This window comes from Gymnodraco acuticeps, unplaced genomic scaffold (genome assembly GCF_902827175.1).
Source record: "Gymnodraco acuticeps unplaced genomic scaffold, fGymAcu1.1, whole genome shotgun sequence".
NCBI classification, from domain to species: domain Eukaryota; kingdom Metazoa; phylum Chordata; class Actinopteri; order Perciformes; family Bathydraconidae; genus Gymnodraco; species Gymnodraco acuticeps.
In genome coordinates this window covers 1,154,550-1,174,864 of record NW_022990271.1, presented here as the reverse complement: position 1 = coordinate 1,174,864, position 20,315 = coordinate 1,154,550, and the positions used below count along the sequence as shown (strand labels likewise).

The window sequence follows — 20,315 nt, the reverse complement described above, 5'->3', positions numbered from 1 at the left end:
CTATGAATTATTAAAACAAATGGCGCTCCAGATGTTTCCCCTGTCGTTGTGACAAACGCTATCCCCTCTCAAGCATGGAGATGCGAGCTGAGCATAACACAAGCTTGAAAAATCTCTGTGGCCTTCATCCCTCTTGGGTGTGTGAGACTGAGGTAGTGTTGCACGGTTTCCTTTCTCAGGAGGTACTGTCACTGTGACACATTAGCAGCCCTAAGTCATCTTGCATTGTAAAGTTAAAGCTTATGCATTAATACACAGCTGGTATGAGGCTGACAGGTACTACATATCCTGCTCATAGTACAATTATGTTGATATATTTTATTAGGATCCATTCAGGCAGGTTTAATGTTCTGGGGAGGGTGGGCGGTAAAACCTTTTTCTATTGCTTTAACAGTTAGATATGACTCAACGATTTAAAATAAGAAATCTAATAGTGATTATTAAGACTAATATTGCCATTGCAAACAATATGAGATGCAATTGGTGTGATCATTGTAACATTCTTTTTCCAATTTTCATTAAAAAAACATGAGACAAATTATTATGGTTTGACTTTTGTGGGGATCAGTACAAGGAAAATATGTTTTTGAAGTCGTTAGAACATTTTAAATCAAAGTCAGTTGCTGAGAGAACATTTAAAATGTCATAATTTCATACTGTAGGTGTTTTCTACCTCTTTGTCTTGCTTCTTTTAACTTAACACGTTTGAATTTGGCCCTGGAGGTACATCAAATCCCATTTTACATCTTTCACAAATGTAAAGTTTAGTTATTGTTTGGATTAGTTGACAGTGTTTTAGCAATAGACAGCATTAAATAAAGTTCTACATAAAAAATAAAAATCATTACAAAATTGAGTGACCTTGAATTGTACTCATCATTATTTTTGAATTATTCTAGTTTTATTAATTGAACATCAATTAATTTATGTTGAAGTGTCCATAATTTTCCAAAAGCTAACATCCATGATTAACTGAATATGTTTTCTGCCTAGTCACTTTCCTTTAGATCTCCAAGGGCAAATAGTATATAGGCCATAGACTACATATTTCAGACTGTTATTGCAGTGTAACTTCCTAAAAATAAATCCAATTCTTACACTAAGGTCCACAGCATAGGATCATTTAGGATCGGCGGGTGGGTGTGTCTACAGAAGGTCCAGTTGTGATGGCCACGGTTCGCCACTGCTTTTGGGGGAGTAGGATAGCAGAGCTCTCAGAGGAATCTCCTGTTAACATGTAAACATGCTACCACCCCAGAGAGATAGCCTACCATTTGCTCGTTTGTTGAAGGGGATGAGCTGCAGTGGTTACAAAGAATATGAAGAATGTCATTTATATGCTCCACCTGCTCACATTCGCTCACATGTTACACCCCAAATGTTTAGAATTTTAAATACATTTTAGAATGGGCATATACCCCTTACATATTCATACGTTTTGGCTTCTTGAGGAGTAAATGAAGAGCCAGATTCATTTGGCGACAGGACTGAACAAACCTCCTGTTTCCATCAAAGCACACCTCACTTTTCAGCTCGCTGTCTTGCCTCAGAGACACCAATGGAAGACATGAAAAGCTTCCAGTCAAGAAGAGTAGCGGTATCTCGGTAACTGTGTTTTGCTATGCCTCTTGCTTCCCTAACCCCTAGATTCCACCGGGTCCGTCTGCGTCGCGTCACGGCTGCGCCGCGGTTTTGGTCCGGCCTCCTCCGGCGTCATACCCTACCGGGCGCGTTTCAGAAGCATTTCAGAAGCAGAGCGTCTTGCCTGCCGGCTCGCAGTTTTTGTTGATTTGGGCATATTTCCTGGACAGGCTTCTTTAGACAGACAAAGTTAATAATAATTGCAATATTCCAGTTATAAACGACATGAATCAAAGATGTGTTGCTGTATTTTAGTGGTAAAAAAAAAAAAATGCATTCATCATCATAATTATTCTATAAATATAATTTACACAGTGCCTGTAACCCGGAGGAGAACGCTGGCCTTTCTCCTCCTACTTGAAAGACTACGGAGGGATAGGGTCTGCAAAATTAGTTAATTTTGGGGATGCACCGGATGCTCTGACCGGTCCATTTCTTGCCCGGCGCCTCTGCAACGCCTCGCGTCGCGTCGAAAAATAGACTTGAATCCTATTTTGAGCGGAGCCCAGCGGCGAGATGCTTCTGGGACGCTTCTGAGCCGTAATTTGGCGCGTCTGGTGGAATAGCACCCATTGAAGAGTGGCCGCGATCTTTGCGAATGCCGCGGCGCAGCCGTATCGCGGCCGTAACGCGGCTGTAACGCGACGCAGATGGACCCGGTGGAATCTAGGGGTAACGGCCCCTACACACGGCGGCGTGCGTTGCCACTTCAACGCTTCTGCCCATTGATTTTGAATGGGGTGACGTCACGATTCGCCGAACTGCATTATGGGAGCAAAGCGTAGCTTCTCTCGCGGTGCTCGCTGCAAAAGTAGAGCAATGTTCTACTTTTGACGCCTCGACGGAGGCGTCAGCCAATCAAATCATATGCCAGTACAAGCTCTAGCCAATCAAACCGCGTGCTTGTGTGTCTGGGGCGGGAGATTCATGTGATTGGTTGTTGGTCGAGTTTCAACCCCCCCCGCCGGCAAGCGACAACGCACGCCACCGTGTGTAGGGGCCGTAATCCTGAATAAAACAAAATGACGGCTTGCCTTGTGATGCAGTCAGCATTTATTTTTAAATCTAACTTTTTCCTGTTTTCTATTGCCAAGTGGTAAAGCTTTCAAGCAGGTACAGTGCAGTATCCAGGATGTTGAGAACCGCCAAATTATGGTGGTTCTGACCAGCCAATAAACTCTCAGACCTTCTTTCACATAACAAGTAACAAGAAACACTTTGACCTCAACAAATGTTGCACAGACTAAAAGCACTCAGCAGTAAAATGCACCATTCTTCCAGATTCCAACCTAACCAAGAGTCCAACACTTACAATTTAAAATCAGACTAGTCACTGTGCCAAAATGTATCATCCATCCAACTCTCATTGAAGTCTATTTGTTTTGCTCTGATTAAATCCACAGTTTGATACAGTTTCATAACTATGTTCCAGAATGGAAGCAATGTTCTTACTGATGTTTTGAAAAAGATAGAGTTTAGTTCAAAGAGAATATGTTGAATGAAAATGAATACATTTTAGAATGAAACCACTTCTTGATGGAATCAACTTTGAATGATGAATGCTTCTTAGTAGATTGCTGACATTAGAGGATACTGAGTTATGCCAGATTTACAGATGCATTACAGTTCATATTTAGCCACGAAGAACATCATATGTAGCTTCTGTTTATACACTCAGCTTGACTCTGGACATTCAAGTTTGTTCAGCATTTGTCTTGCAAATGGTTTCCAAGAAAATGACACACAAGTGCAAGACTGCTTATCAAACTAGGCAGAAACCCCAAATGTTCTGACTAAAGTCACAATACTGGAAGCTAAATGGTTGACAGCAGCTCATCAAAGGAAGTAAACCTGCTGAGTGAAGACTTTTCAGCAGATGCTAAGTGTCCGGAGACTCCGGACTACAAAGCACTGGCAGGGGTGAAGGAAGCACTCAAATGCTTTATCGAAAGGGCCAGTATGTAGGATTTAGAGGGATTTGTTGACAGAAATGGAACACGACATTGATAACTTTTTTTTCCTTTGTGTTTAATCAGGGGTAACTTATAATTGTTGTGTTTCTGTTGGCTTGGAATGAGCCCTTCATGTCAACATATTGAGCAGGTTCTGCCATGTTACACCACCATGTTTTAAGAGTAGCAAACAGGCAAACATACGGCTCTATATAGGGTATTTTGCAGGTTTTTTAAATCTTTTTTTAAACTGCAAAGAAAGAGTCTTGAATCAATGATTTTAACCAAAAAAAAAGAATACATGAAGAAGTACCAGGAGCTAAGGATCTGGAATCAGTGTCGATTCAGGAATCTTATAATAGATCTGTATCAGGTTAGATGAAACACATCCATTTTATTCTTTATTTGATCACCTCAGCTTAGTACTGCTGCAGTGCTGCGCTCCTTTGACAGCCTTAAGTGTGAGCATGCTGCTGCATATCCAAGCAAAAGTTATAGTGTGTGAATTTGAAAATGTATTTGGTCACACATGGTGAAAGAAGTTCAGACACACAGATTGGCAAAATACAGAGATTTGCTAAACTCACACACAAACACAAAATAGTCTACTATCTCTCCTCTAAGCAGTCAGGAAGCAGCTTCTGGAGAGCTTTGTACATGAGAGTTGAAACAAAAGTAGTGTATTTATCTATGTTTTGTTTTAGCAAGTAAATGGCAGTTTGGAAAGTGGGTTATGCAGCAGAAGGGTTTTGAGAAATGTCAATGTATATAATTATGTATATTATCCTCTGCTGTGAAAACGGTTAATGTACATTGCAACTACCATGAATCAAGCTGAACACATGCTATGTATTCTAAAGGAGAAAGCTATAAGCAATAACTCATGATATTGACCTGAATCTTATGGAATAACATTGCTTTCCTGAAAAATCTAAAGGTTTGAAGGGGCTTGATAATCTATCCTTTTCTTTGCAGTAGTTGTAAACACATGTGGATGAAGTTGTGTGATAAAATGTGCCAAAGATAAACCCTTTACTATCACTTGGAAAAAGGTATTCTGGGATACATACAATTGTCAAAGTAGTTTTATTATTAAATGCCAGGGTACCTAAACAAAAACCTAACCTATGTTGTGTGTGTTATAAAGAGACTTTATACTATTAGAAACTGTGATATGATGTCACCCATTGGTTTATGGACTATGGTGTAGAAGGCTCAATCTTGTACAAGGCCCTCACAATGTTGGTTTTTGGAAATGCCGTTATCTAGTAACATCATCAAAATAAAATGTAAAATATGATACTATAGTAACCGTAATGCAAAGATTTTCGCAAGTCCGACACTGCGACCTGCCCTTTAGACACAATTGAGTCAACCGCTACAAAAACTCGTTTTTTTTTCAATATTTTCAAATGTTCTGTTAATTGCATGATCCCATCCATTTTAAACAGCAATGGAAACATACATGCGTACAAACACATATCGATTTAAGCACATTTAGACAGTGAGCTCCATGGACACCAAAGAGTAAGATTCTGCATTAGTTTGACAACTAGCAAATGTTAGCTCATGGCTAACAAATCCATACCAGTCAACCTCACTTTGAACGAAATGAGGAGAAGTGAGTGTGTTTGAAGCTGTTTCGTAACACTCAGCAGTCGCAGAACTTTTGCAGCCCCCAGAGGCATGTGAAGTTTCATCTGCACTTAAAACGTGTAAATCTGCCAGATTGGTCTAGCAAGGTGTTCACATGGCAACAGCGATATCTCAGTGTTTGCTCCAACATGTTACAGGCTTAGTGTGCTTTTAAAGGTTTAAGGGACTTCTAATGCCTTAGAGCTACCACAGCTGCATTTCCTGCTACGGTGGATTAAAATAAGCGTGCAATACGATACTTTCAGTGTCGTATTGGTAACCAGTTGGTTTTTACATTTAATCCATGAAGTACCCTGAACTGTGGGAGATTCTCCCAGTGCTGCCTAAACCTATACTTTCCCACAGTATCTTCACTAGAGAACAGACAAACTGTTTTTTTGGTTTAAAAATGGGTGAAGATAAGTTATCAAGAACATTCCTTTTTGTTTTCCTTTTTGCAATTTAAGAATAAATTGGTAATTGTAGAGCTCTTGAATGATTCGTTAGCTGGTGCACAAATATTGATCAAATAAAACAGTGGGTGACCTCAAGGGAAATTATTCCAAGTACTTTCCCAGTACTACATGTAATAATATAATTATCGCTAAAATTACCGTGGTCATCTTAGGGGGACAAATATTACTTGCCGTTTGCTGCAGTATTTTAAAGATATCTCAAAGAAAGTGGTTACTTTCATGGTAAAATATCCTTTATTAGAAAGACAGGCAGCCAGATGATATGAGCTGAAAGCAGAACATGTTAAAGTTTACGTTGCTTGTTAATAACAAAAATATTACTCTACATATATTGAAAAATAACCTTTTATTAGCTTATTAGCTTTAATTAGTCGAAACAGGACCAATCCAATTCCAATCAAGGTTATAAAGCCACCGGAGTGAAAGGCAATGCAATAATACTGTGACTATGATAGCATCAAAACAATGACAATGGCTCGCGGCAGGACAAAGCAGGGCTAATTATATCAGGATACTGATGGAGATAGTGAAAGTGCTGATGGCTCATACTTGCACCTTCCACAAACAGTTTGAGGCAGCGATAAATAGACAGAGTTTAATTGCTTCGCTCCGAGGTTACTGTGCCAGTTCTCCATTCATGCAGCAGAGGATTTAAAGACGAGCGTTTCATATTGTAGATGACATTTCTGTGTATGATAATGAGCTGGACTTTAGAGGGAGTGTATGATAATGTCGATTTAAACTATTTTCCAGACGCACTATTCTGAACTTGTTTATAAGAGCACAAAGCAGCACATTTAGCTGCTGTCTAGCTCATAAAAATAGAATAAAGAGATAGAAAGCAGCCATCAATACAGCCTCCCTCTCTGCAGTGAACTCTGTTGGGAGCTGCAATATGCGCTGTTATTATTAAAGCTGTAACTATTTCCTATTTACGTATGTGTAAAGAATTTGTGTGTGCTGCACACCAGGACTCAGACTTGGAAATTCAGCATACCCACATCTTGCAGGCTTTAGATGTGATCTTAAAACAGTGTCCATAAACAATATGTGAAGCTCTTTGACAGATATGTATGTGAAGACCAATAGAAAATCATTTTTACCTTTCACTAGAGCTTTGTATTGGCAAAAATATGGAAATAAATTATGTTTTATGATACACGGATAACCATTTGATGTAATGCGATACTTTAAGTTAAGCAGTTCAGAAAACAAACATGTTTTTGGGGTTTTAAACTGTTATGCTTTTGGGGGATTTCCTTTCCTGTAGTGTGTTATAAGTTATTGTGCATGTAAATGCCAGGTGGAGTTTATCTCCCACTTATTCCCCCTGCCTGAAACGCCTCGATTGTAGTTCTGTGTTACTTCTGTGATAGAGTGACATCAATACATAACCCTCCTTCTGGCTAGTGCTCCAACACATTGTATGTGAGGTTGAGGGGTTTGACCTCTCAAAATGGTTGACCAATCACAATGGAGCCGGCGAATCAGAGCAGACTGGGCTCTGGTTTCAGACAGAGGGTGCAGCAGAGGCAGTATGAGAAAAATAAAGAGCTTTTTGAACATTAAAGTATGTAAACATGTCACAGTAGAGGCACAACATATAATGATGAAACCTGAAAAGTAGCCTAATAGCCCATTTAAAGAGCACACCATCCTTATGTTACTTCCTGTCTCAGTTTAGGTTATTACCTTGGAGTGGAAGAGTGAAATTATGAATTAAAACACTGCTATTTAGTTTGTGAGGGTTTAGAGAAAACACAAAATTATCCACTGTATGCCACCAATGTTATATAGACAAATCAAGCATGTACTACAAAACATTATATTAGGGTATTTTCTTAAACCCATACCGACCATAAATATATGCACCAAATTGCTTGATTATCCATCCCATCCAAACAATCTTTTAAACAGTTATTGAGTCAATTCAGTCTATGTGACTGACATTGCATCCTCATAGCAGTAGTCTTAAAAAAGACTGGGGACCCTTGTGTGTTGCTGAAAGCAACACACCAACTGCACCGATTTCTCTACAAACACAAATGTATAGCATCAACAGATGGGTATGGAGAATTTCACCGCTTGGTTCCGAAAACTGCAGAAGTCAGCTTTGCATCAAAGCCAACACTAGATTATTTGCAGTAAATCCCCTCTATTGATCCTGGTCCCAGGAGACTGTGATACTCTGGACCATTTATATAGATTTTAAGTCAGGGTGTGCCCGATGAGATCATGTTTTCCACATCCCACTGAAGGCACTTGTGTTTGGCCATTGTTCCTATACACTGCCTTTAATTTGACAGCAGGGGGGCAATAGAGACATGTCTGTCCCTTTAAAATATATCGCCCTCATGTACGATGAATAATTCAGATGGAATAATTCTGCAGAGGTTCCTGTGAGGTAGGACCAGTGTCTCATCTCCTCCAGCAGTAGGACTGCCAGGGAGCTCATACATAAAAGATGAAAGGTTTGATAGCCTCCATTGGATTCAGCAGCGGGACCATGCGCTGTAGACTTAAGAGTCGTAGCTGGGCTTAGCTTGCAGCCTGTGAACTGCCCGCAGCCTCCAGGGCCTGCCTGCAGGAGGCTCTCTGAGTAATATCTGTGACATATGCAACCTAACTCTGCTCTGCAGTCAGAGGGGGAGGTATAAATAGCAACAAAATGGATGCAGGAAAGAACGAGACAGACTAAAACCTGAAATCCGTATATAGCTATTTCACTCCACACCTGCACAAATCAGTGATGATATCTTTGCTATATCTGTGTTTTTTAAAGATTTGTAAGTAATATCATCTATTCAAACCATTACACCTCTCAAATGTTTTGGAGCATCTGCAATTGCAAGCTACATTTGAATCTTTAATGTACCATTTCCATTTTGCTACCTGCAGCTTAGCCTCCAATGAGAGCAGCCCTATCCCCTGACACAAACATGATACATTTCACCGGAGCACATCAATTGATTGCAATATTTTGACTTTCTTAAACAGGAGTAACATGCACAGCACTAATATGCTCTGAGAAAAGGACACCTGTAGTAAAACGTGGATTTATCGTCCTGTGTCGTAAACCTTCCTGGTTACCCAAAGGGCAAATCTGCAATACTAAAAAGATAAAAAGGCCAAATATTTGTATTTTAAGGCGCTTATCTTTTGATTGGCTGTCAATAAACTGTTATCTATGGAGAGACCAATAAAACTAGCAATAATTTCAATCATGAACTCCAGCACTATGGGAGAGTCAATGGATTTAACCCCTGTTGCTAACAAAATGGGTTCACATTGATTTGAACACAGCAGCTCTGGTTGACAAGAAATCTATGGGCAGGGGATTTTATAGAGATTAAAAACACTACTAAATATTTTAAACTGATAGTGGAATTGCATTCGAATAGTATAAAAGATGCAACAAAACAATATAGAGCTACAAGGAACACGTCTGCAGCCACTGCAACAGTTAATGTGTTTATCATTTGGATTCCAGGTTGGATTCTCTAGCAAAAATAGCATATCCATGAAACAACACAGCAGTAGTGTAATGCAGGACATGGATAAGACTTTAAGGGGCAACAATTATTAAACCGTAAGTCCAACCAACATCAGAAATAGCAAACTTTCTAAAGCATTCCATCACTATTGAGTAAAAATCACCAAAACACTCAGGAATTAACCACAAAGAGAGAGTTTTTAGTTATGGCTCGATCGATATATTGTTTACATTTACGAACTGGTTGAGTTTGCCTTACTAAGACAAAACTCAGATGGTCAACACAAATAAAATAAATATATATAATTGCAAGTCAATGTTTTCTAGTTTAGCAGCTGGCTAGATAGATAGCTAGTTAGCTAGTGATTTCAGAGTGGTAGCCTACAACAATGAGTCTAACAGGAGGCTGGTGGCCATCTGAAGTGAAACAGTCCCTTCAGCGCACTCTCTAACGCTAGGAGGCTACGAAGCTGCGTGCCGACTGATCTCCTATCTTTTGACTTGTCTCCTTATGAAGGTTTCTCATTTCTCTAATTCCCCTCCTCGACTCCTATCCGTATGTCTTATGCTGCGTTCACACCGGACGTGATGCGAATATTTGCTTCGCTTTAATCGCTCCTATCGCATCACTCTAGTAGTCTAATTGTGCATTCACACCGGACGCAATCCAAATATTCGCTTCGCTTTAATCGCTCGAGTTTCACCGCGGCTGCCAGCTGTGTTTACTCGCATCATTCATACAAGACGCGCTGGCTCAGGAGCTAACTATAACAAAATGAACATATTTTACCATGATTAAATTGTAATACACGTTTCTAAATTATGCCGACGTAACAACATACTGATACCGGTTATTAAAAACCATGAATTAATGCTTGACAAGTCTGCAGACCAGACGGCAGGCGAAAAATCTTTTCAAATGCTTGTTTTCTGAATGGAGATTGGGTCGACCAGGCTAAGCTAACGTTGTATATGCTCATTCCACACTCCTAACAACGGCCGACAGACATAAATAAAGCAGCGACTGTATTCGCTATGACACAGACAGTCTGTGGTTTGTACTAAAGCATACAAATAAAGAGAGTAATGTAGTAATGTAGTTATACTGAGTGATATATATTATACACACTGCTCTGCTTTCTGCACGGACCTCACAGCTGTTCTCTCTGGAAACATCGCGACCCGATGAAAGCAGTTAATAAAATAATATCCAGGGGATGCATGCAGAGCTGTCATTGACTGAGATAAGTCCGGCCGTGCGTCACGACTATTTTAAACATCGCTGTTGCCGGAAATACTGATGGTTCCGCGGAGGAGCCGTGGAGGACCCATCAGTGTCTCCTCGGTTATAGCTCCTCCAGAGAGCCTCCTCGACGCTCGATCCTCGGTCCTCGATGTGCATTTAGAGAAATTAGATGTCCTTCAACATGGCACGCTGAAATCCATTTCCGGGTCACTACCGGAGGACCGAGGATTCGAGGAGGGGAAATTAGAGAATTGAGAAACCTTCCTTATGTCAGGGAGTGAGGCGGAGGGAACGTGATGTGTGCTAGTAAGCTAATTATTGTATGATTTAAAACATTCAATTCACCAAATGCAATGGTAGCAAACCTGCATATAGGCCACTAGTTCACCAGTCACCAAAACAAAAATAGATAACATTTTCTCACCAATTAAATAACGAAATGACCTCAATACTGACATATATTTTCATGTTCCAGGCATTTTCAAAAGCTGGGAGCAATATTTCAAATTTGCCAAACAGCACTATATTGAAAGGTTGAGAAAAGCTCAACTTTATGCAAATGAACTCTAACGCAATGTCGGATAAATAAAAGCACTACTCTGCTACACAAGAGTAGTGTGGATTGCATACAGTAAAGATACAGGACCACAATGCTAGTCAGGCTTATCCAGCTGAATAATATTTGTATTAAAACATTTATTGCTCACAAAAAGTAACATGCTTTCGGCAACATTCTCACAGAGCTACAGCTTCATGACCACCCAGAGACTGCCTACTACTTTGTGTTGTATTTGTGAACGCAAAATGGTTAGCACACAGCAGCTTTATCTACCAGATATCTATGACTTTGGGATGAATTCATTATTCTCCCCTCTGGGCAGATACAGGTAACCGAAGGTAAACAAATATTTTTTTCCATGTGCAATACATTTGTTTCAATTTGCACTGAAACTGGACTGCACTGGTCAGCAGCAATTTAGGGCTAGCAATACATTGGTTTGTTACATTTAATGGAGAGATACATCTTGTTTACTTGGTTGTGTGCTGTAACTGTAGAGATTAATGTCCCATGTTCTCTTGATTGTTATGTTTGTGTTTTTGCCTTCTACTTTAAACCAAATCAACCCTTGAGGGACAATAAAGATGAACTTGCCTGAACTCAGAGTTCAAGTCATTAGCCTAAAGCGGAGCTATCCACCACGCTTTCAGACTTTTATTTTACAGTATATCCCACCACCTTCCCATGGGTAGTTATTAATCCCTTTTCTGCCAGAAAGTACAAAAAAAGACATCTAGGGAAATAAAAAGGCATTAAATGCAACAAGGATCCCAAGCCAAAAATCACACAATGGACATTGTGGTAATGTGGTATGTGCTTCGACTAAACTACATGGGCACCCCTACTTTACACATTTCTGACCCTTTAGTGGCCATCTATGGTGTTGTGCAATAACTCCTAATCCTTTGGACAATATTGAACAATATTACATTTTTACATAACATGTCACTTGTTAGACGCTTTTATCTGATACTGTGGGCAATCCCCACTGGAGCAATTTGGGGTGAAGTGTCTTGCCCAGGGACACAACGACATGCTGACTGCAGTGGGACACGAACTTGATATCCCCTGATTCAAAGTTCAGCGCACTAAGTTCAGCGCACTATTCCACTGAGCCACAGCCCTATAGATTATAGATTGTTGAGACATCTAGCAGACAGATAAACAAGCAGGCTGTGTGTGCAACATTTTTTAAACCTGTTAATTAAGTGCCTACAAATTGAATTCATTAGGCAATAAGGCATTGAATTATTATATTAAAACCACAAGAAAATACCCCTTTAACACATGAAAGCCAAGCAATAAACTGTTCGATAAAAACAGCTTCTGGTGAGGCATCAGATCATGATTTTAACTAAACACTCCCTGATGGGAGATGACAGAGACGAGAATCACCGTTAAAGATCATTAGGAGCTCTTCTTTTATTCATTTTAGGACAGTAATCACTGTAATCAGCTGATCAGCTTGCCCTGCCTCATTTCAGGCTGACAGACGTTAGGGAATAAGGTTTCCCATCTGCAAGAGACCATCATTAATACAATTCTTCATCATTAAAAACACCTCTGTATTCTACACGGGTTGTTACAATGATTTTTGTATCTGCATCTATCATTTTTCTTTAAAAAGGCATCAACAACAACAACTTTTTACCTTGGATATTTGTCTGTCTTCATGTGATTATAAGAGTTTTGCTGTTCCCTCTTAAATCAACCTGCTTCATCTGTTTATATTTCATGTAGAAATGTCCTATTGCATCATGACCAGATTGCCTTTTGATAACTGCGAGAGAAGTGGCGAGAGCCGGTTGGGTTTACCTCTGGGTGTTATGTGCACATAGAGAAATTGTTTGTTATCCTGCTGTTAGCTCGCAGAGAATAAGTGAAAATTACCTCTTTGTTTTGTTTCCATTTTTCTCTTTCTATGTTTTTTTTTTTCCTGTACATTACATTACATTTAGCTGACTTATTTATCCAAAGCGACTTACAATAAGTGCGTTCGACCAACAAAATACAAACTTGAAGAAAACAGAATCATATAAGTACATCAGGTTTCATAGAGCCAAACATTTCAAGTGCTACTCAACTGGCTTTAGATAAGCCAGCCCTTTATTAGTATATAAGTGCTTTGTTAATAGTTCTATTGCTCGAAGTGGAGTCGAAAGAGATGAGTTTTCAGTCTGCGCCGGAAGGTGTGTAAGCTATCTGCTGTCCTGATGTCAATGGGGAGCTCATTCCACCATCTTGGAGCCAGGATAGCAAACCCACGTGTTTTCGCCGATGGGAACTTGAGTCCCCTTCGCAGCGAGGGTGCAGCGAGTCGTTTGGTTGATGCAGAGCGGAGTGCACGTGCTGGGATGTACGGTTTAACCATGTCCTGGATGTAGGAAGGGCCAGATCCATTCGCAGCATGGTACGCAAGTACCATTGTCTTGAAGTGGATTCTAGCAGTTATCGGAAGCCAGTGAAGGGAGCGGAGGAGCACGAATAAAAGGACCTGATGTTTACTGTTGATGTCAACCTTAGTTAGAAGGAATTAGATTTACATTTGGCTCCATTGTAGCTGCATTTGAAATTTAGAATTGCAATGATCAATTGTTAAAATGTTAAATTAACATTTTACTTTTTTGTATTCACTCAAGTGATGAGCCAAGTAGCAGAGCACAAACTGGTGATATTCTTAACTGTTTCCCACTGTCTCATTGCCAACAAATCTCTTTAAAGACGCACACCAGCAATTCCTTGAATCCTCCTAATACATTTAGTCGATGTTGCTAAAGCAAGCTAAATTAACTTGATTATTTTGGCCGTAGAGCTCTTTTGTTAAAAACACACGACGAGCCACAATATGACATGTTTCTTCAGACCCATGAATACATAAAGACTAACTTATTTTTGATTCCACCCTATTCACCATGCTGCAGCTCTAAACACTAAATAGCGGGCTCAGACTGTCCATCTGGAGCAAACATGAGAATTGCTGGGGGCAAGGCAAGTGCTGAAAATGAGAAATGAAACGGTCCTACAACTCGGGGAGGACACTGTTACTCAGAGTAGAGACCATAAGGCTCCCGCTGCTTCTAACCTCATTTTACGATCTCTGCCTGTCATCACATATGATTGGCAGCTGATATGTGCATCAACATGGGATGTGCAGAAGTTTAGCAGTGACGAAAAAAGGTGGAGATGAAATAAGATTGGATAAAAAAAAAGAAAAGCTTTGGAAGAAAATACTGAACAATTACAGAAATGTTAATAGCAAGGGGCGTGGTTAATGCCTTTTCTTTTACATCTAACAAATGAGCTTAGGCCACAGACCGGATTGGGATATTGGAAATTATTGAGAGATGGAGCCTGGTTTTGGACTCATAGGATTGGTTAATAAAACCATTTAAAAACTGTGGTATACTTTAATGAGAAGCATAACTAAAAACCTGAAAGATTCAATGTCTACATTATGTTAGAAATATAACCCAGGTTCATTGGCATTCACCAAGATATACCTCATCTTAAGAAGTGTATCAGAAATGCCATTGTCTTGCTCCTGTAGTTCTGGGAATGGTTTTGGAGGGCAGAGTGGTAATACAGAAGGTGGTTACTTTCTTTCTGTTGTTGGCTAAATTGTAGGCCCTTTGTTTGAAAACGTTTTTTTTTTTTTCAACTGTGAGCAATTGTAGAAATTGAGTGATTTTACAAGCGCCAGAATAGGTGACCTCTGAATTACCACTGTGGTCTGTTTGGGATAATGGAAAATGTGAAACGCTCCAGCAAATCGAGTACTCATTTCGAAGAAAAGTCTACAATGTAGCTGTACAATCAACAGTTTGCATTGTGAGATGAGGAGAGTGAAAGCAGTGGTGTTCTGAATGTTTTGATATTCATCTGGGTCATGGTTTTACAGGAACAAGGTCTTGGACTTGGAAAGCTTGAACAAATGTTTTATAACCAGAATCGGACCCAGATAAATCAAACGTGGCAGAAAAAATAAGCATTTCCAGGAAGTTACAGAGAGTAGCGACCTCTTGCATATCATTTTCAATATAATTGTTTTTTCTCTGGGATTTGTAGACTTTTTCACTGCTTTGTTGGTCTAATGGTGAGTTTTAGAGAAATTCTGAAAGAGCTTGGTGCAGTTTGAACAAACCTTAAACACAAAAGTGAACATCATAAGCCATGCCTCTGTTTTAGAGAGATAGAGAGATGAACTGGTACTTACTGTAACTCTGTGCTGCATCATCGTCATTTATTTCATAGCATTTCCTGTCCTACAATAGATTACTCCCTTAAGTTGTTAAAAATAAATCACTTCAGAGTGTCTGAGCTGGAAAAAAGACTCCCGTCTAACATTGCTGGCATCTTTCTTTACCATTAATTTCCATTGTAGTTTGATTAACATATCCCGATTTTACCTGCACAATTAGAACAAACTATGGACTCAGGCATGCAATGTGCATCAGCTATAGGTCTTTATTGGACAGTAGTGAGCTGTTTCAGTGAGGATTTAAGCTTTAAATGAGGTTAGAAAAAACGTTTTGATTAGAATCGACAGGAAGGTCGATTAAATGCTAATTAAGGACCACTTCAGTCCTAAAACCAATCTGCCGAGTTGGTATATGTTAAGGATAATTGGCCTTAAAGCCTGATAAGAGGCGTGTTTAAAGATCTCAGCGATATCAGGATCAAGGTTGCATTTGTTGTTACCATTTAACTGTTTAACAATAATGATTTTGAGTAAGAGAGTCGAATATACTGACAAGACAGGTTTTACAGTTGCTGGGTTGCCTACATGTTGTTCCTCTTAAATGTGTTCAGTAGAATTTAAAATAACCAGGATGGAGTTAACGTTTAAAATAAAGTAGATTTGGTTCAGTTTGTACGGAAGAGGATTAGGGCCAAATGGTAATATTTCTATGAGATCTGATAAAAAGTACAATTTTATTGTTTTGAGTTAAAATTTCGGAATTTAACGCCAGCGAAAATGGCTCTAATCCCCTTAAATTTGTTTGACTCTGAAAAGCTGTTTTAAATTGTTTTAAAATTGTCAGGACTTATCTTTCAAGAAGTTATTACTTGAAGAAATCATTATATTTTGACTTTTGTCATGTACAATTAGCCTAACCAAACTTTGCCAACTGGTGATGTATGGTAACACTTTATGGCAAGGGTACATGAATCATCATGACTTCATGCATAAAAAAGCATGAATTCATTGATGTAGTACCTCATGAACTATCAGTAATGTACAAGGATGAATAGTATCTCATGCATGACTTAATGCAGGAACAATACCTTAATTAATGCATTAACTAAGGTATCTCAATCATCATGACTTCTGAGTTATTAATGATGTTCATGTCTTCTTAATATAGATCTGCAGTTAAAGTGACAGGCCAAAAAACTGACCAGTCACATATAATGTGGACAAGTCCTGACTGAGGTCCTCAACCAGGTGCCATGTAGATATACTCTAAGGCTCAATACTATCAGCTAAACATTAGGAAAAAAAAGTATCTGGGAACCAAGAATGTCCCTGAACCAAATGTCATGCATAAAACATCCGATAGCTGTTCAGTTGTAATATAAAATGGCATATTTCCAAGAACTGAGCAGTTTTCTAGCACTGTACGATTGGAGCGCTTGCATCTGTTTATATAAGAACTATTTCACTTTGGAAAAAACTGACAGGTCAACAGATCCAATATGTACCCACAGTTTGATAACAAAATACAATTGGATAGCATTGAACATCATTTAACATTGGGTCGGGCTGCATGATTAATATATAACTAGTCCCAAACACACGTTCTGCTTACCGTTATTAAATGAACATGGTTGACTGACATATTTATGCTTAAAATGTGTGCTCTGCTCATGGACTATCCTTTATGTTGTGGCTCTAGTCCATGGTAAAAGGGTCATAATACAACAGTAGAGGAGCAAAACGAAAATACAGAAAATGTTTCATCCATAAAAGCAATGAATATTCGTGATAAACAATTGTTTTCTAAATATCAATTTTAAAATAATCGTGATTATCATGTTCACCATTATGGTCCCGACATTGGGACAGAGAAACGAGGTTGACAATCTGGGTTTCAATGAAGGATGTAATAAGTAGGTCAGTGTCCTTCTTGAAAAACTGAACTGTATTTATCACAGAAATGCCTGCAATGTAAACCAATCTTGTAAAAACTATACAAAATATATTAGACTCTATGAGTGTATAACACACATCTACCCAATTACCTTTAATCAGCAACTCCACACGTCCGCTTTCCCTGATCTGGCTTTCAATTAGTGCACGGTGCATTATTCTGGTGAAAATCTATTCCCTAAAGAAAACCATCTGTTGTTTGTGAAAGACTGGCTAACTGGGCGACTGCAGAGACTGGTCCCAGTGTCCAGCCAAAGACACTGCCAGAGCCCTCTCTCTCTCTTTCTCTCAGTGCTATTGACACTAATTGGAACACCACATTGCCCTTTTTTTTCCAAGCCATTGGACCAGCTCTACAATATGTTCCACAGCAATTTATGCAATCACACTGATGAAATATGATATATTGAGCTCAGGGCACAACAAGATTGGATAAAGCGTACATAAATCATATTGAATAATCACTGACCCAATCAGCCACAGGGGCTCCAGCACAGCTTCCACTCGGTAATCATGACCTGTCTGTTACAAGCCTTTTACAAGATAAACTTCCCTCAAACTTTTTCAAAAAGGACTTGGTAGTTGGGGTAACTTTGGCTGTGGTTGTGCTGTGGATCCATCTGGGTCAACGGGCCATGAAAGCAGCACAAGTGTGGGCGAAGTGTTAAATAGGTCACTCACAACAGTAGCATCCTGTCCAACACTCACAGGTCCATTTTACCTACTGGATTAATCTCCTGTTTCCCACACTATCTGCCTGCAGCACCTGAAGAAAAACTGGTTATGGAGAGCAGCTATGAGTGTGTGTGTGGGTGTGTGTACCAAGTAAAATGTGAGGTTGTGTATCCCTTAGTGCCTTCAGCATTGCATCTTGGACAGCTTCACCTCGGCAGAGTTGGCCAAGCTGCCCTGCGTTCATTCATACAGAGCCAGTGGTACATGGAGCCAAACACTCTAGAAAATAAAAGCACACACTCGAACAATAGCATTCTGCCGATATTCAACACCCAGTGCAGTTTATTTGGGATTCAGGCTGCTGGTGTTGGTGCCAGTATCTTTGAATTTGAATATATTCATGCCAAAAAAGTAGAAAGAGACTTAGTGTTTCTCACCAACATAACATACAGTTGGGGAAAGCAAGCTGAGACAATTGAATGGTGTAATGTGAATCTAAATCATACTGCCTCCGAAAACTGAGCCAAACCTACATTAATTACACAAAGTTTAAAATATGATGATAACATTTTCACTGCTGATTTTCCTGGCAGTTTGTCGGGAAGTGCAGCCAAGCAGGACCAAAACAGAACAGTCTTTCTCTCGAGCAGTCATCGGGATCTCTTCCCCTCTGTCTCCAACTCTGTATAATCACTTTCTTGACATGTATCCTCTTTTAGGGCACTGCAGACATACCAAAGAAGTACCAACAAATATGTTGTAGTCCTTTATAGAGTGCTGAGAAGCAAACAAATGACCTTCTAACACTGGTAACACATCTTATTATCAATAGAGTTAATACTCTGCCACGCTTTTCTTCCCATCATGATGCCTGGCTTTGAAATTAAAATCTAAAATGTGTGCCCTTCAGGGTCCTTTCACATGATAGACCCTTTGACCACCAGTTGTTGGGATTACACTGGATGCCATTGAAGATGCTGTAGTAATCCAACACAGACAAGAGCACTCCAGTGTGTCCAGGAAGAGCCCGAGCCGAGCATCTGCTGCTTGGGACAGATTCAATGTGGAGTAATTATGAGGAGGCTCCCCTGAGTGTTGTGTCTCAGCTAATACTGTGACACTAAAAGGTGTGGCACGGTATGGATTTGCTCACACTAACTAATGAAACAACGGGCGTGAGTGTGCGTGTGTTCACAGCCACGGCACAGAAGACAAAGACATTTCGGAACTTGAGCAGCGCTACTAATGAGGAAGAAATTGTCAGCGTGCGTGTGTGCGTGCGTTACCTCTGAAGAGAAAGGCTTTGCTGCTGTTGTGAAGCCCTGCCACTTGAGTAATTCCATAGGTGGCATTTGCCAGGTCAAGTTCGTTGATGATATCAATCTGGTAGTCTTGATCTGATCCAAAAGCCAAAGCTGCGGGAGAGAGATGAAGGTTAGGGGAGCTGAAAGATTAACAGTCAGGGTTTAAACTAAACTCCACAGTTATTGCACTGCGTATGTGCATTGCACTGATTAAAATGGAGTTCTGGAGGAAAGTCACGCTGTTTTATGTACACGCAGGGTATTGCCTATAGTGCGCACTAACATGCACCGTATTTGCCCGCAGCGAACACCTGTTCTCCCCACGGACACGGTGCCTCCACGTTAAGGTAAAAAGTCCTATCTATTTTTAACATAAACGCACCCTGATTTTATTTCATTTTTTGAATCTGAAGTTAACATAATAAATAAATAAAAGCAATACAGTTCAGAGACACTACCATAAACACCTGACAAGCTCAAGCGCAAGGTGCAAACTGAGAAAAGACCATAAGGAGCGCTTATCAGTCGCACCAGAAATCCTCATTGTGATCATAGAGTGCCACAAGCAGCGTGTTCTTTACCTGGTTTGGTAAAAAAGAAAAGAGAAAACAAAGCCACGTAAATATCCATTTGTGTTTGGAGTTGCGCTACAGAGTCCTCAGCCGTGCGCTCCTCTGCTGCTTATCCACACACAACCCGCTCTGGTCCGTCTGGCGCTGTGCTCACCTCGCCTGGATGTGGAGGAACGGAGGAACGGTCCACATTACAAGAGCGGGGGTTCCCTCACAGCAAGACCACATCAATTTACAGTGTTTGGACGCGTCAAATCACTCCCTGCATGGCATCTACAGCGCCATTCACCCACGTTTATTCAGGATATTTTTTAACTGGACTTCAAACGGGGAATCTAAACATATTATTGACCAAAAATCAAAAGAGATCCCCTCCGTTTAGACTACAGAAACTTCCAATTTCCGAGATGAGAAAAAGGCTTTACAAAGGAAAGTTAGCGAGTGGAGGATGTGTGACTTCTCTGTAATAGATAGGGAGGCTGCTCTCACTTGTCACTGTAGATGATTTCAAAGAATCTCAATCTCATGGGACAAATTAGCAACACTGCAGCTGACAGAGTAGAAAAGGTTTTTTTTGTAACGGTATGGAGATGCTTTAGCCTGCGAAATAG

The 20,315-nt window shown here is 40.0% G+C and overlaps 1 protein-coding gene across 2 annotated transcripts in view; it reads right to left on the bottom strand.

Moving 5' to 3' along the window:
• Nucleotides 1-19,843, bottom strand: part of LOC117549252 (protein kinase C-binding protein NELL1-like) — a 350,120-nt gene extending 330,277 nt beyond the window's left edge. For both annotated transcript variants that reach the window (XM_034220977.1, XM_034220978.1), the window contains exons 1-2: nt 19,714-19,843; nt 19,115-19,243 (exon numbers count right to left, since the gene is read on the bottom strand). In XM_034220977.1, the coding sequence (XP_034076868.1) occupies nt 19,115-19,243; nt 19,714-19,762 (178 nt within the window). In that variant the 5' untranslated portion in view covers nt 19,763-19,843. The remainder of the gene's footprint in view (nt 1-19,114; nt 19,244-19,713) is intronic.
• Nucleotides 19,844-20,315: the final 472 nt, after the last annotated feature.